General features: G+C 43.2%; 1 protein-coding gene across 2 annotated transcripts in view; it reads left to right on the top strand.

Moving 5' to 3' along the window:
- The first annotated feature begins 2,370 nt into the window (after positions 1–2,370).
- Positions 2,371–12,558, top strand: part of LOC138683376 (sorting nexin-2-like) — a 123,673-nt gene continuing 113,485 nt past the window's right edge. For both annotated transcript variants that reach the window (XM_069775095.1, XM_069775094.1), the window contains exons 1-2: positions 2,371–2,513; positions 5,008–5,125. In XM_069775095.1, the coding sequence (XP_069631196.1) occupies positions 2,406–2,513; positions 5,008–5,125 (226 nt within the window). In that variant the 5' untranslated portion in view covers positions 2,371–2,405. The remainder of the gene's footprint in view (positions 2,514–5,007; positions 5,126–12,558) is intronic.

The following is a 12,558-nucleotide window of genomic DNA, read 5'->3' as shown; positions in this document are numbered from 1 at the left end:
ATTAACTCTATCCCAGCCAAACCCAGCACATTCTCCACCCCTTTTTCCATACCATTTACATCATGCTCAGGTCCCACACTATCCAACACAACCTCATTAACGACCACCCCCCTTCCCATCCTTTGATATAATACACAGATATCATTCATCCCTTTAGTCTATGGACCACCCCTGTAAAATGTCCATAAAATGTCCACAAAATGTCCATTGAGTTCATTTAGTCCATGACTTTGGGCTCCATCTGTTATGGTGGTCACTCAGGACAGGAGAGGTGGTGTCTTTCGTGGAGTTATTGGGCACCAAAGCCAGCTCTGGTCGGGTCACTGCTGCACTCGCACTGCTTCTTGTAAGGCTTGTCCTCCACTGGTTCAGGCGGTTCCTGCTATAGTAATTCCTAGAACATGCAACTCAAATCATGGGTTACAACAATTTAAAAGTATTTGCATTACAATCTCCACCTCTGGTCCCTTTGGACCAGACCATTGGGTTTAACATTGCAATGAACTCCTCCCCTTGCCCCTGCTCTGGCTTGCACTTATCCACAGACTGCAGTCCCTTAGGGGTGTACCTGCTCCGAGTGGAGCCTTATCTATGAGCCACAGTCTCTCCAGGGCTATACCTGCTGTGGCATAGACTTATCCACAGCCACAGCCGCTTTGAGGTGCACTTGTTCCAGCATGGCCTTCTCCATGGGCCGCAATGCCTTCAGAAATATAACTGCTCCAGCATGGCCTTACCCACAGCCACAGTCCCTTCAGAAGTAAACCTGCTCCAACATAGCCTTACCTGTGGCTGCAGTCCCTCCAGGGGTGTACCTGCTCCGTCGTGGGTTTATCCATGGCCACACGCTTTGAGGTGCTCCAGCATGACCTCATGCACAGCCACGGATGCTTCAGGGTGTACCTGCTACAGCATGGACTTATCCACAGCCACAGATGCTTCGAGGTGTGCCTTCTCCAGCGTGGACTTATCCTTGGGCCATAATCCCTTCAGAGGTATACCTGCTGCGGCACAGACATAACCACGGCCACAGACGTTTCGAGATGCACCTGCTCTGGCGTGGACTTATGCACGATCACAGACACTTTGGGGTGTCCTGCTCCTGCGTGGACTGATCTATAGGTCACAGTCCCTTCGACTCGAGTTCACACTGGAGTTCCATCCTGTCCAGTACAGCAGCACAGAAACAGCAGCGATGCCCTGGCCATCTGCCAGCCCAGGCACGTCACCATTGCTGTTATCAAAATGTTCCCAGGCACTGCAGAATAAGATGATAAGCAGTACAGCAAGCAGCGAAAGCAAAAAGCAGCCACTAACAAGCACTAGACTCTAATTTACAGTAAGGCAAGCAAGCCCTGTGGCAAGCACAGGAGCCTGTCAATTAATAGCTAAACAGCAATAACAGCTATAAATTCGATCTAGCACATTCCAATCAAATTTGTCGTTATCTTGAACCCTTCGAGCCCCACGTTAGGCGCCAAGAAGGACTGTCATGGTTTAACCCCAGCCAGCAATGAAGCCCCACACAGCCGCTCGCTCACTTCCCCCGTGGTGGGATGGGGGAGAGAATCGGAAGGGTAAAAGTGAGAAAACTCGTGGGTTGAGATAAAGACAGTTTAATAGGTAAAGCAGAAGCCGCGCTTACAAGCAAAGCAAAACAAGGAATTCATTCACTACTTCCCATCGCAGGCAGGTGTTCAGCCATCTCCAGAATTTTAGAATTTTGCCATATAATTATAGTTGCTTTGCAAAACAGCAGTGTGTGTGTTAAGTAATGATTAGTCAAATCATGTTGTAACTGAATGCTTGAAACATATAAGAACCACGTGTAAAACCACATTTGGGGTGCCCCAATTTGAATGGGACACCTCATGTGCATGAATAAAAGAATTACTCTTGTAATTCTATACTTTGTGTCCTAGCTTCTCTCCTTAGTTGGCACAGGGCAGTTTCAAAAGTTTTGTGACAGTAACAACCATATATATGGATGAGATTCCTAAAATACAAACATTTTGGGACACAGACTTTGTGTTTTATGAGAAGGAAGACTTTGTTGGATTTAAACAAAAATGACCAGCCTTATTAAGCTATTTTATCACAGTAACAATTTCAAATCACAGCTACCAGCAAACATCCAGCTTCTCGACTTATCTAGATGCCCTAACATGGTGCACCTACAGCTGTCTCCTTTCATAGGAAGGGGAGAGAAACCAAAAGCTGGGCAAGTTGCGTGCAGTGACGTACTGTTAATAACGTGCGAGCTGCAGCGATGCAGGCGCGCCTACTACCCCTTTTCTCCCCGCCTCCTTTCCTAGCTCTTCCAATCACGTGGCGCGAGGAGGCGGGGGTTGGGGTGTCACGTGAGAGCAGGAGGCTGGGGCTGGTGACCCAGGCTGGAGGGGAAGATGGCGGCGGAGAGACAGCTTCCACTATTGGCGGGTGTACGGCCCGTCGACTTCGAGGTGCTGGAGGATGGCAAGAACGTTTTTGCTAGCCCCGTGTCCACTTTGGAGGTGAGAGCCCGCTCGTCCTGCAGCCGCCCTCTCTCCTTCCCTGGCGCAGTCTATTACTGCGGGGCCCAGCCGTTGCCCAGACCCCTGCGGTGGAGCGTGATGGTGCTGGCGCCCATCAGGTCCTCCCTGACTACCGGGGGTCCCTTCCCACCCCCATCTCGGCCTCGAGCTGCGGCCCTCGCCGCTCTGTTCTCTGGGAGCGGCGGCTCCTTGGCCCTTGCCTTCTGGTGGGGAGAGTCACCTCACCAGGGGCCCTCCGGGGCCCTCAGCTAAGTCTTTCTCCTGTCAGAAAAACCCCCACGGAAAAGTCTTTCTCCAAGTATCACACCTGCAATTGTTCAGAGAAATCAAGAGTCTGAAAGATCTAAAAATGTGTGGTGAATACATCTATAAACCACTCTTGCTTTCCATGTCAGGAATCTAATAAAAAACCCCCACTACAACTGAATGTGTAAATACTTCCTAGTTCTGAAAAATGCTCATGTGTTCATTAAAGTGGGAACTTCTTTCTAAGTCGTGGCCATGTTTCACCTGTACTAGTCTCTTATGGAAAAACTTTGTTCTCCCTGTACACAGTTATCCATTTAAAAAGAAAATTGTTTGTGTTCCTCTTTTCCTGAAGTTTCCTGTCCCTGACCTTTACAGTAATAGGATCAGTGCATGTTTCTTTGTTTTGCTCCGACTGTTGTCTGTCCTTAAAAAGGTCAGTAAGTAAAGAGGCTCTTAAATGTGTTTTTTAAAGACACTTGCCTTCTCTGAAGTAGCTTAAAAAGTTGGGTTTTCTTCTTTTTATAGATAATTTGTGCAATGCTACAAAAAAAGAATCTGTGGAAAAATACTGTGAAGGAATAACAAATGATGTGATTTGTGAACCTGCAGTTGTCAAGAACTATTTTAATAGACTTCTGTACATCTGTGTGTGGTACAGTGTGTATAACTGGAGTCTTGTTTTGTAATTTCAGAAAAACTGCAATAAAACATAATTTCTTTATTGATGTGCTCTTGAATTAAACCCCCAAGAGATGTGATAGAATTAATGCCTAAACCACAGTCTAACAATGAAAAGTCCTCATCTTAATGATTAAAAATAGTTCCTGAAAACTTCTATAGCTGGAAAAACTGGTGAAGAAATGCACTTTCTCTGTATTGAGTGGTTTGGTTGACAGTTCTGTTGTGCCGCTTTGTTTTTGTAGTCAGTTTATTTGGAAAAAAGTAGTTAAGTAGCAAAGGGAAGCCTCACTGCTTAGAGAAACTTTGAAGACAAAGCTTTTTTTTGACTTTTAATCAACTAGAATGCTTAGGAAAGAACCCTGCTCTTGTGAATTTCTAGCAAATTTGGAAGGAAGAGATTACGAAGATTGAGTTTGAAGTTCTCCCTAGCTTAAAGCTAGATTGTTTAACTTAAGCGTACAGGGCACCTTAGTCCAGAGAAGAATGATTATGTCATGGTGTGGGTCTAATTAAACTTATGTATTTGAGTGTTGTAGTGGTGTTGTAGTCCTATAATATTTATGAAGTAGCTGTTTCTAAATGGCAATGGCAGCTCTATTAAAACCAGAGCTGACTTAATCCTGATCATATGTTTGTTTGCTGATTAACTAGAGAGGAGAGCATGGCAGGTGACAGTGAGGTCCAAAGCCAATTTATGTGAAGGTTATGGTGCTTTGAGAGGGTTCCAAAACTGTTTTAATCTTGGAGCTGTCCCCTTGATTTTTTTGTGATTAATTTCTGTTCTTGCCCCCCTCCTTTTTTTTTTTTTTTCCTTTTTTTCTTGTTTTCATTCTTTTTGCACCTCACAGAAGACATGCTGTTGTGTTTTTACCTATAATTTGGCTAAGATAAGCAGTGGAAAAGCTGTAAGATTGCTAATAATTCTTCCAAATGGTTTCAGTGTTAGCATTTGTTTTATAAGAGGAGATTTTGTTAACTCGCCTAACTTTGTTCCAACAAAATATAAATTTAATGTATATTATGAACAGTAAAAATAAATGAAACTTTTTGAAATTTCTTATGGCTGCAAGCAGCTGTGTATTGTTTGAATGGAGCTAACTTGTTCACTTAATCTCTGAAAAACTAGTATGGAGCGCTTGGAGACATTTTTTCTACATAGAAAAAATTACTAAACAAAATCTAAATATAAGCCTTTCCAAAAGGACCTTCGTAATCAAACTACATTCAGAATGCTAACAAACTTATTCTAGATATTTCTGTAGCAGTTTTTCATGTAAATTAAACTTGAGGAAAGTTATTTACTTTTTTTTCCTGACAGAAATGAAAAGAGCTGCGGACTATTTTGTATCCTTTGTTCGTTGTTATCCCCACTAGGAGTAGGAAATGGAAACAGCTTACTGGGCTTCCTTTCTGTACATCTTGCTTTGTTTCTCTGCAATGAAAGAAAGTTTATTGCAATACTTGTATACTACTTATATACTGATATGTGACAACTGGTTCTCTGCTATTTCACTTTTTTTTTTTTTTTTTTTTTTTTTAACAGTCAAGTCCTTCATCTCCAGAGCCAGCAAGTCTTCCTGCAGAAGACCTCAGCACAAACTTTAATGGTCCAAAGCCAGCAGAAGTCATGCCAGATGATGATAGAGAAGACCTTTTTGCTGGTAACTGCTTTTTTTCTTCTAATGTAGCTGCATAGACTCTTTTCCTCTTGGACTTAAAGGGGTGTGCTTTTGTGAGGAGGAGGAGGAAAATCTTTTTATGCTGTAAAAGGTAATTTCCATGTCTGTAAGGAAATATGAAGCAGTACCCTTGCAATGGAAACTCTGATTTTAAGCTTAAGCAATTTAATGTTGTTGTAAATCTTATACCATTGTTCAACCTGTTGAAGATTTACTTTCTGGAAAATTCATTAAGTAATGTTTTCCTTTGGATATTAGGAGTATCACTAGTCTTTGTCGATCATTCTTTATTGGATTCAATGATCACCTATTTAATCAAAGTCCTATGATCTTCTGCAATATACTGTCAAATTTATGAACTTGAAATAATTTGCAAGAAAAGTGACATACTATAAAAGGAAAAACAGCTGAGGTTCTTTGCGCAAAGTTTGTTCTACTGTTGTTAACACATCTAGCTACTGGTTGAATATTACTGTAAAACTGTTTTGAAGTGTAGCCTTTTCTTTTTGAACTGCAAGTAGAAGACTTAATCTTGCTTATTAGCGAAAATAAAGTGATATGTGACTTCTCTTTAGGGGTAGATGAGTCTTGTTTAAATTTCAATAGTAAATTAAAATTGGGGATTTTTTTTCACCAAATTTGTGTGTTGTCGTCTCAGCAGTAAGCACTTTATTACACTCTTGACAATACATATTTTTGTAACAGAACTATTAAGAATTACATACTGAAGTAATGGCACTTTGAGAAGCTTATTTGATAGAAAAGTTAAATTTAAATGTCTTAAGATCTTGACAGTGATGTACAGGATTTTTTCTTGTGGGACTCTAGCTTTAGTTAAGTTTGATTACTAAATACAGGTTTCTCTGTGATATGTACTGTCGCTGCATAGTGTGGCAGTGTTAGCTAGTTAATAACTTGTTCTGCTGATGGTAATATGGCATGTCTTGTTATGTAATGATATTCAACTTTGTGTGTGTGTAAAAACATGAGGCGAGTTAAAGCCTTGTTTTCTACTGTATAACCATTTATAGCTGTCCCAGTCCTTTTTTCCAATTATGAAGACTGATAATTCAGATCATATTGCAAGCTGGAGGGTATTTCTACTTATTAAAAGACTTTATTATTATAATAAAAAGATGAGAAACTGACATATGGGATCAGTCCTGGCATTTCACTAGTGTAAGATTTGGTCTCTAATATTTGACAGTACTGGATGTTTTGGAGAGAGATGTATGAAAGTTTTGAAAAGTAATCAATGACACTTATTTTTAATCCTTGGTCAGTCACTACTTTGATGTTGGTTTTCTACAGTCTGTTTTTCCTAACATGGATTATGGTTGCTGTCACATTTACAGATGTAGGAGCATTTACTATTCAAGAAAGGAGATGTAATGTTTAGAATATATTGTGTGTCAAAAGATGGTTCTAAATGCTTCTTCTCAATGCTAACACTTTTCCTATTAGTGAGTCAGTTGGCAGTCTGCTTTGAATACACTCCTAATCTTATCTTTATTTGCACCCTGATATAATTATTTTTAAATAAAGTTTATAGCATTTAGTTCTCAGCTCCTTTATATAGATAAGTGTATATATGTGCCCATTACCTTTGTTCTCAACTTATCAAACTTATATTTGCATATATTTGAACTTGCATTCTAACAGTGTCATAAGCAAATCTATTGATTAGTTTGCAAACTCTCTAAAACAGTCTTAAGAGAAATGGAGAATAATTAAGAATTCAGTGATAATCCTAGTAGTTTTGTATTTATATTACCTGATCTTATGACCTACAAAGACTGGGAACACTTTACTAGTACAAGAAAGCTTTATTTTTAATTTGGTTATATAGCTTCAGTATATAAAGCCAGCTTTTTGTAGCTGGAGGGCCATCTGGAACAGATGTTTTAGGAAAGCAGATTGTCCTTTGGCTGGAAAATATTAAATTAAGAAAAAAGGTGGCTGGACTAAATATCGATGGGATCCAGACAGAAGTAACATGTTAGCAGCCAGATCGTTGCAAGTGAATGGAACGCTGAGAAAAGACAGAGAAATGACTTAATGAGTTTGAGTTTTACTATGGAAGACATTTTTTTTAAATGCAAGCAGCATTCAGCTGTGAAAGCATCTGACGTGCTATAGGTCTAATACAACTAAAAGTGATTTTTAAAAGGTCAGTTCATATACAGACTAAGGCTAGTACAAACTCTCAAATGGGGAAAAAAAGACTGATTTATAGAGCCTAACACAACTTGCAGAAACATGACATCTTTAACAGTAGCCTGTTCTAAACAGGAATTTTGCATAATACAGTTCTGTCCTAGTGATGAACTTCTAACTTTGTATCACTGTCAGCATATGTGTTCTCAAAAACAATGTATAATTTGTGTTTCAGTGCTATGTACTCACGAGGATAACTTTTTTTTTTCCTTAGCGCTGTTTTGCTAGACAGTGATGGTCATCCAGCCTTTCTGACACTGATTTGCGACGAACAGAAACAGTGTGAGAAGGCTACATGAGATATCTATTTCCTTGCTTTCAGCTTGATTGCGTGAGCCTTTTTTGGTATGAAAGCAACACTCAAGTTTTAAAAAAATAAAAAATGAATGCAACTTTTTTCCCCCAATATGCTGAAATTCCAAAGAAATCTTATCTTTACAAAGATTATAGGGACAGTTAACTGGAGAGGAAGAGAATGAAGTTTCACAACTTCTTAGCTTGTGTTGGTCCTTCACGTTGAATTATTAGACACTATAAAACCCAGGTAAAAGGAAGTCCTATGAATGGCTCCTGAAAGGAGGGACTCTGACTTTTGGGGGGCATTAAAAAAAATGTAGTTTTGCAGACTTATTTGTAAAAACGTGGTGATATTCCTCTCTAGCTACTGTAGGCTTGATAAATCTTTTTCATTGTTCGTCTAATAATGCAACCTAATGGAAAAGGAGGTGAGAGAGAACAAATTAGAAAATGTCCTGTACTGTCTTAATGCAGTTCAGAATCTGGAATTTTTGTAGGCTTTTTTGACTATACTTAAAAACTCTTTGCTACTGTGTTTTTAGGACAGCTATAAGGTATATCTGCAATAAACTGGTTTTAGATATTCCTTACGTCATCTCTAATGAATCATAAGTGCTTTGGCTGAACTGTTAAGCTGAGTTATGAAGGTGGAAGAAAATGAGATTTTTTTATTTTTTTTTTTTCCCCATCTGTTACTGGAGACCTGTAAACTTTGCTGTTCCATTTATTAGTGTTGTGATTCTCACTTCTGCAAATAAGAAAACTATCTTGCTAAAACCATTTAAGAACTTTTTCCCTTAGGATAAAAGTAAAAATTTTTTTCTGCAAAGCTCCCAATTCCGGGCGGGGGTGGAGGTGGATGATAATGTTGTTTGTTTGTTTGTGGTTTTTTTGGTCAAGAGAATACTGTAGGAACATCTGTTCAGATGATTGCTATCTTAAAACCTGGTCATCCATAAACTTATAGAGAGTTAAGAACTAAATCTTGAATGACTGTTCTAAAATGTTGGCCTTAAGTTCAATGTATAGCTGAAGCTGAAGAAATGTGTCATGGACTGCCTGTGCAGGAAATAGCTATGCCTTCTGCTTCTAGTGCTCGTAGGTGATGAGAGTAAGGCTGTGAAATTATATCAGTGCTCTGTCCCGATCCAATATCGGGGAGGGTTGTTAAATGATCCCGAGAGCGAGATTAAGACACAAACGAGGTCAGATGCTGTACAACCTTACAACTTTTATTCCCTACAATAACCAATAGCTGCGATAGAACAGAGGGAGGAAGGAGAAAAAGAGGCAGACCTAAGCAAGTGAACAGAAGAGAGGTAGCGAGACTAGTTACCACCACCACGAAGCCAGCAACGTCCCGCTGAGTTGGTTCCGATGCCGGTGATGGAGGGTCGGGTTCCTCTGCCACCAGTCAGGTGTCTCTCCTTCAGGTGTCACAGTCCTTCCGATGTTTTTCCATGTTTGGGTCTTCCGTCCTTGAGAGGGGAGCACGCAGTGCTCTTATTGTCCCAGTCCCCACAATTTTTCGGAAAAGTCCACCCATTTCCACAGAGCTCATTACCCTGTCGGGCAAGCACAGCTCGGCAGGCGCGGGTATGGTGGTTTCTTTGGGGACGTCTTGTGCGTACTCCCCTACAACAGCAGGGTATTGGGGCAGCAGCACCGTGAGTCAGCAGCACCGTGAGTCAGCACTTCAGCACAGTCCCTCACGTTAGGCAGCAGCACCGTGAGTCAGCAATGTGAGTCAGCAACTCAGCACAGTCCCTCACATGCTCTGTCACCTTTTTCAGAAAAATAACATTTTTTTCTACTTCTCTAGTCTGGTAAAAGATTGCTTTTTATGTGTTTTAGGAATGGATCCTCTCATGCAAGCATCTAGCTTCTGGGGAAAAGTGAACATGTTTGTTTGTTTGTTGTTGTTGTGTTTTTTTAGCTTCAGATCCAGGTAGATTTGGTTTAGGCCTTTATTTCTCAGAGTTCATACAGAAAAGATGATGCTAATTCTGTGGAGCAAACAAAACATGTACTTGAAGCCCAGTTGAACAGCAAAAGTTCTAGCTAATAGTGTCTGTCGGGCTGTGAAATGTCTAATCAGAGTAGTTGTGTAGACACCTGGCTGCTTTTTAGAAGCTGGTTATTCAGTTCCAGGTCTGTTCTGGAAGAAAGAAACACGCAAAGGCATTTGAACCTACAGTTTTGAAGTCAGAAGAAAGCCTTATTGGTGGCTGACTGTCCTGTTAATACTATTTATGTTTTCATTAAGATAAGTCTTAGCCCTCCTATTATAATCGTAAGAATCATGGGTTCTGACTTGGGCATAGTAGTTTCTCCCAGTTCTGTTAGGATCATAGAATCGTAGAAGGGTTTGGGTTGGAAGGGACCTTAAAGATCGTCTAGTTCCAACCCCCCTGCCACAGGCAGGGATATCTTCCACTAGACCAGGTTCCTCAAAGCTCCATCCCACCTGGCCTTGAACACTTCCAGGGAGGGGGCATCCACAACCTCTCTGGGCAACCTGTCCTCACCACCCTCATAGTGAAGAATTTCTTCCTTATATCTAATTTAAATCTACCTTCTTTCAGTTTAAAGCCATTACCCCTTGTCCTATCACTACATGCCCTTGTAAAAAGTCCCTCTCCAGCTTTCTTGTAGGCCCCCTTTAGGTACTGGAAGGCTGCTATAAGGACTCCCCGGAGCCTTCTCTTCTCCAGGCTGAACAGCCCCACGTCTCTCAGCCTGTCGTCATAGGAGAGGTGCTCAAGCCCCTCTGACCATCTTTGTGGCCCTCCTCTGGACTCGCTCCAACAGGTCCATGTCCTTCTTATGTTGGGGGCCCCGGAGCTGAACACAGTACTCCAGGTGGAGTCTCACGAGAGCGGAGTAGAGGGGGAGAATCACCTCCCTCAACATGCTGGTCACGCTGCTTTTGATGCAGCCCAGGATGAGATCGGCTTTCTGGGCTGCGAGTGCCCATTGCTGGCTCACATTCAGTTTTTCATCCACTAATACCCCCAAGTCCTTCTCTGCAGGGCTGCTCTCAGTCCACTTATGGCCCAGCCTGTATTTGTGCTTGGGATTGCCCCGACCCATGTACAGGACCTTGCACTTGGCCTTGTTGAACTTCACGAGGCTAGCACGGGCCCACCTCTCAAGCCTGTCAAGGTCCCGCTGGATGGCAGCCCTTCCCTCCAGCGTGTCGACCGCACCACACAGCTTGGTGTCGTCGGCAAACTTGCTGAGGGTGCACTCAATCCCACTGTCCATGTTGCCAACAAAGATGTTAAAACAGCGCCAGTCCCAATACCGACCCCTGAGGAATGCTACTCGTCACTGGTCTCCATTCGGACATCAATTAGAATAGAATAGAATCATTAAGTTTGGAAAAGACCTCTAAGATCATCAAGTCCAACCGTCAACCCAACACCACCATGCCCACTAAACCATGTCCTGAAGTGCCACGTCTACGCGTTTTTTGAACACCTCCAGGGATGGTGACTCCACCACTTCCCTGGGCAGCCTGTTCCAAAGCCTGACAACCCTTTCAGTAAAGACATTTTTTCTAATATCCAACTTAAACCTCCCCTGGCACAACTTGAGGCCATTTCCTCTCGTCCTATCACTAGTTACTTGATAGAAGAGACCAGCACCCACCTCACTACAACCTCCTTTCAGGTAGTTGTAGAGAGCGATAAGGTCTCCCCTCAGCCTCCTCTTCTCCAAACTAAACAACCCCAGTTCCCTCAGCCGCTCCTCATGAGACTTGTGCTCCAGGCCCTTCACCAGCTTGGTTGCCCTTCTCTGGACATGCTCCAGCAACTCAGTGTCTTTCCTGTAGTGAGGGGCCCAAAACCGAACGCAGTACTCAAGGTGCGGCCTCACCAGTGCCGAGTACAGGGGGATGATCACCTCCCTGCTCCTGCTGGCCACACTATTTCTGATGCAGGCCAGGATGCCGTTGGCCGCCTTGGCCACCTGGGCACACTGCTCGCTCATATTCAGCCAGCTGTCAGCCAGCACCCCCAGGTCTTTTTCTGCCGGGCAGCTTTCCAGCCACTCTTCCCCAAGCCTGTAGCGCTGCATGGGGTTGTTGTGACCCAAGTGCAGGACCCGGCACTTGGCCTTGTTGAACCTCATACGATTAGCCTCGGCCCATCGATCCAGCCTGTCCAGATCCCTCTGTAGAGCCTTCCTACCCTCGAGCAGATCAACCCTCCCTCCCAACTTGGTGTTGCCTGCAAACTTACTGAGGGTGCACTCGATCCCCTCGTCCAGATCATTGATAAAGATATTAAAGAGAACTGGCCCCAAAACTGAGCCCTGGGGAACACCGCTTGTGACCGGCCGCCAAATGGATTTAACTCCGTTCACCACAACTCCCTGGGCTCGTCCATCCAGCCAGTTTTTTTACCCAGCAAAGAGTACAGCTGTCTAAGCCATGAGCCGCCAGCTTCTCAAGGAGTATGCCAGGAGAGACAGTGTCACAGGCCTTGCTGAAGTCCAGGTAGACAACATCCACAGCCTTTCCCTCATCCACTGGGCGGGTCACCTGGTCATAGAAGGAGATCAGGTTGGTCAAGCAGGACCTGCCTTTCATGAACCCATGCTGGCTGGGCCTGATCCCCTGGTTGTCCTGCACATGCCGTGTGAGCGCACTCAAGATGAACCGCTCCATAATCTTCCCCGGTACCGAGGTCAGGCTGACAGGCCTGTGGCTCCCTGGATCCTCCCTCCGACCCTTCTTGTAAATGGGCATCACATTGGCAAGCCTCCAGTCGTCTGGGACCTCCCCTGTTGACCAGGACTGCTGATAAATGATGGAGAGTGGCTTGGCAAGCTCCTTCGCCAGCTCCCTCAGAACTCTCGGATGGATCCCATCTGGTCCCATAGACTTGTGAGTG

This window comes from Haliaeetus albicilla, chromosome W, assembly GCF_947461875.1.
Source record: "Haliaeetus albicilla chromosome W, bHalAlb1.1, whole genome shotgun sequence".
Taxonomy (NCBI): Eukaryota; Metazoa; Chordata; class Aves; order Accipitriformes; family Accipitridae; genus Haliaeetus; species Haliaeetus albicilla.
This window is presented reverse-complemented; position numbering and strand designations above follow the sequence as displayed.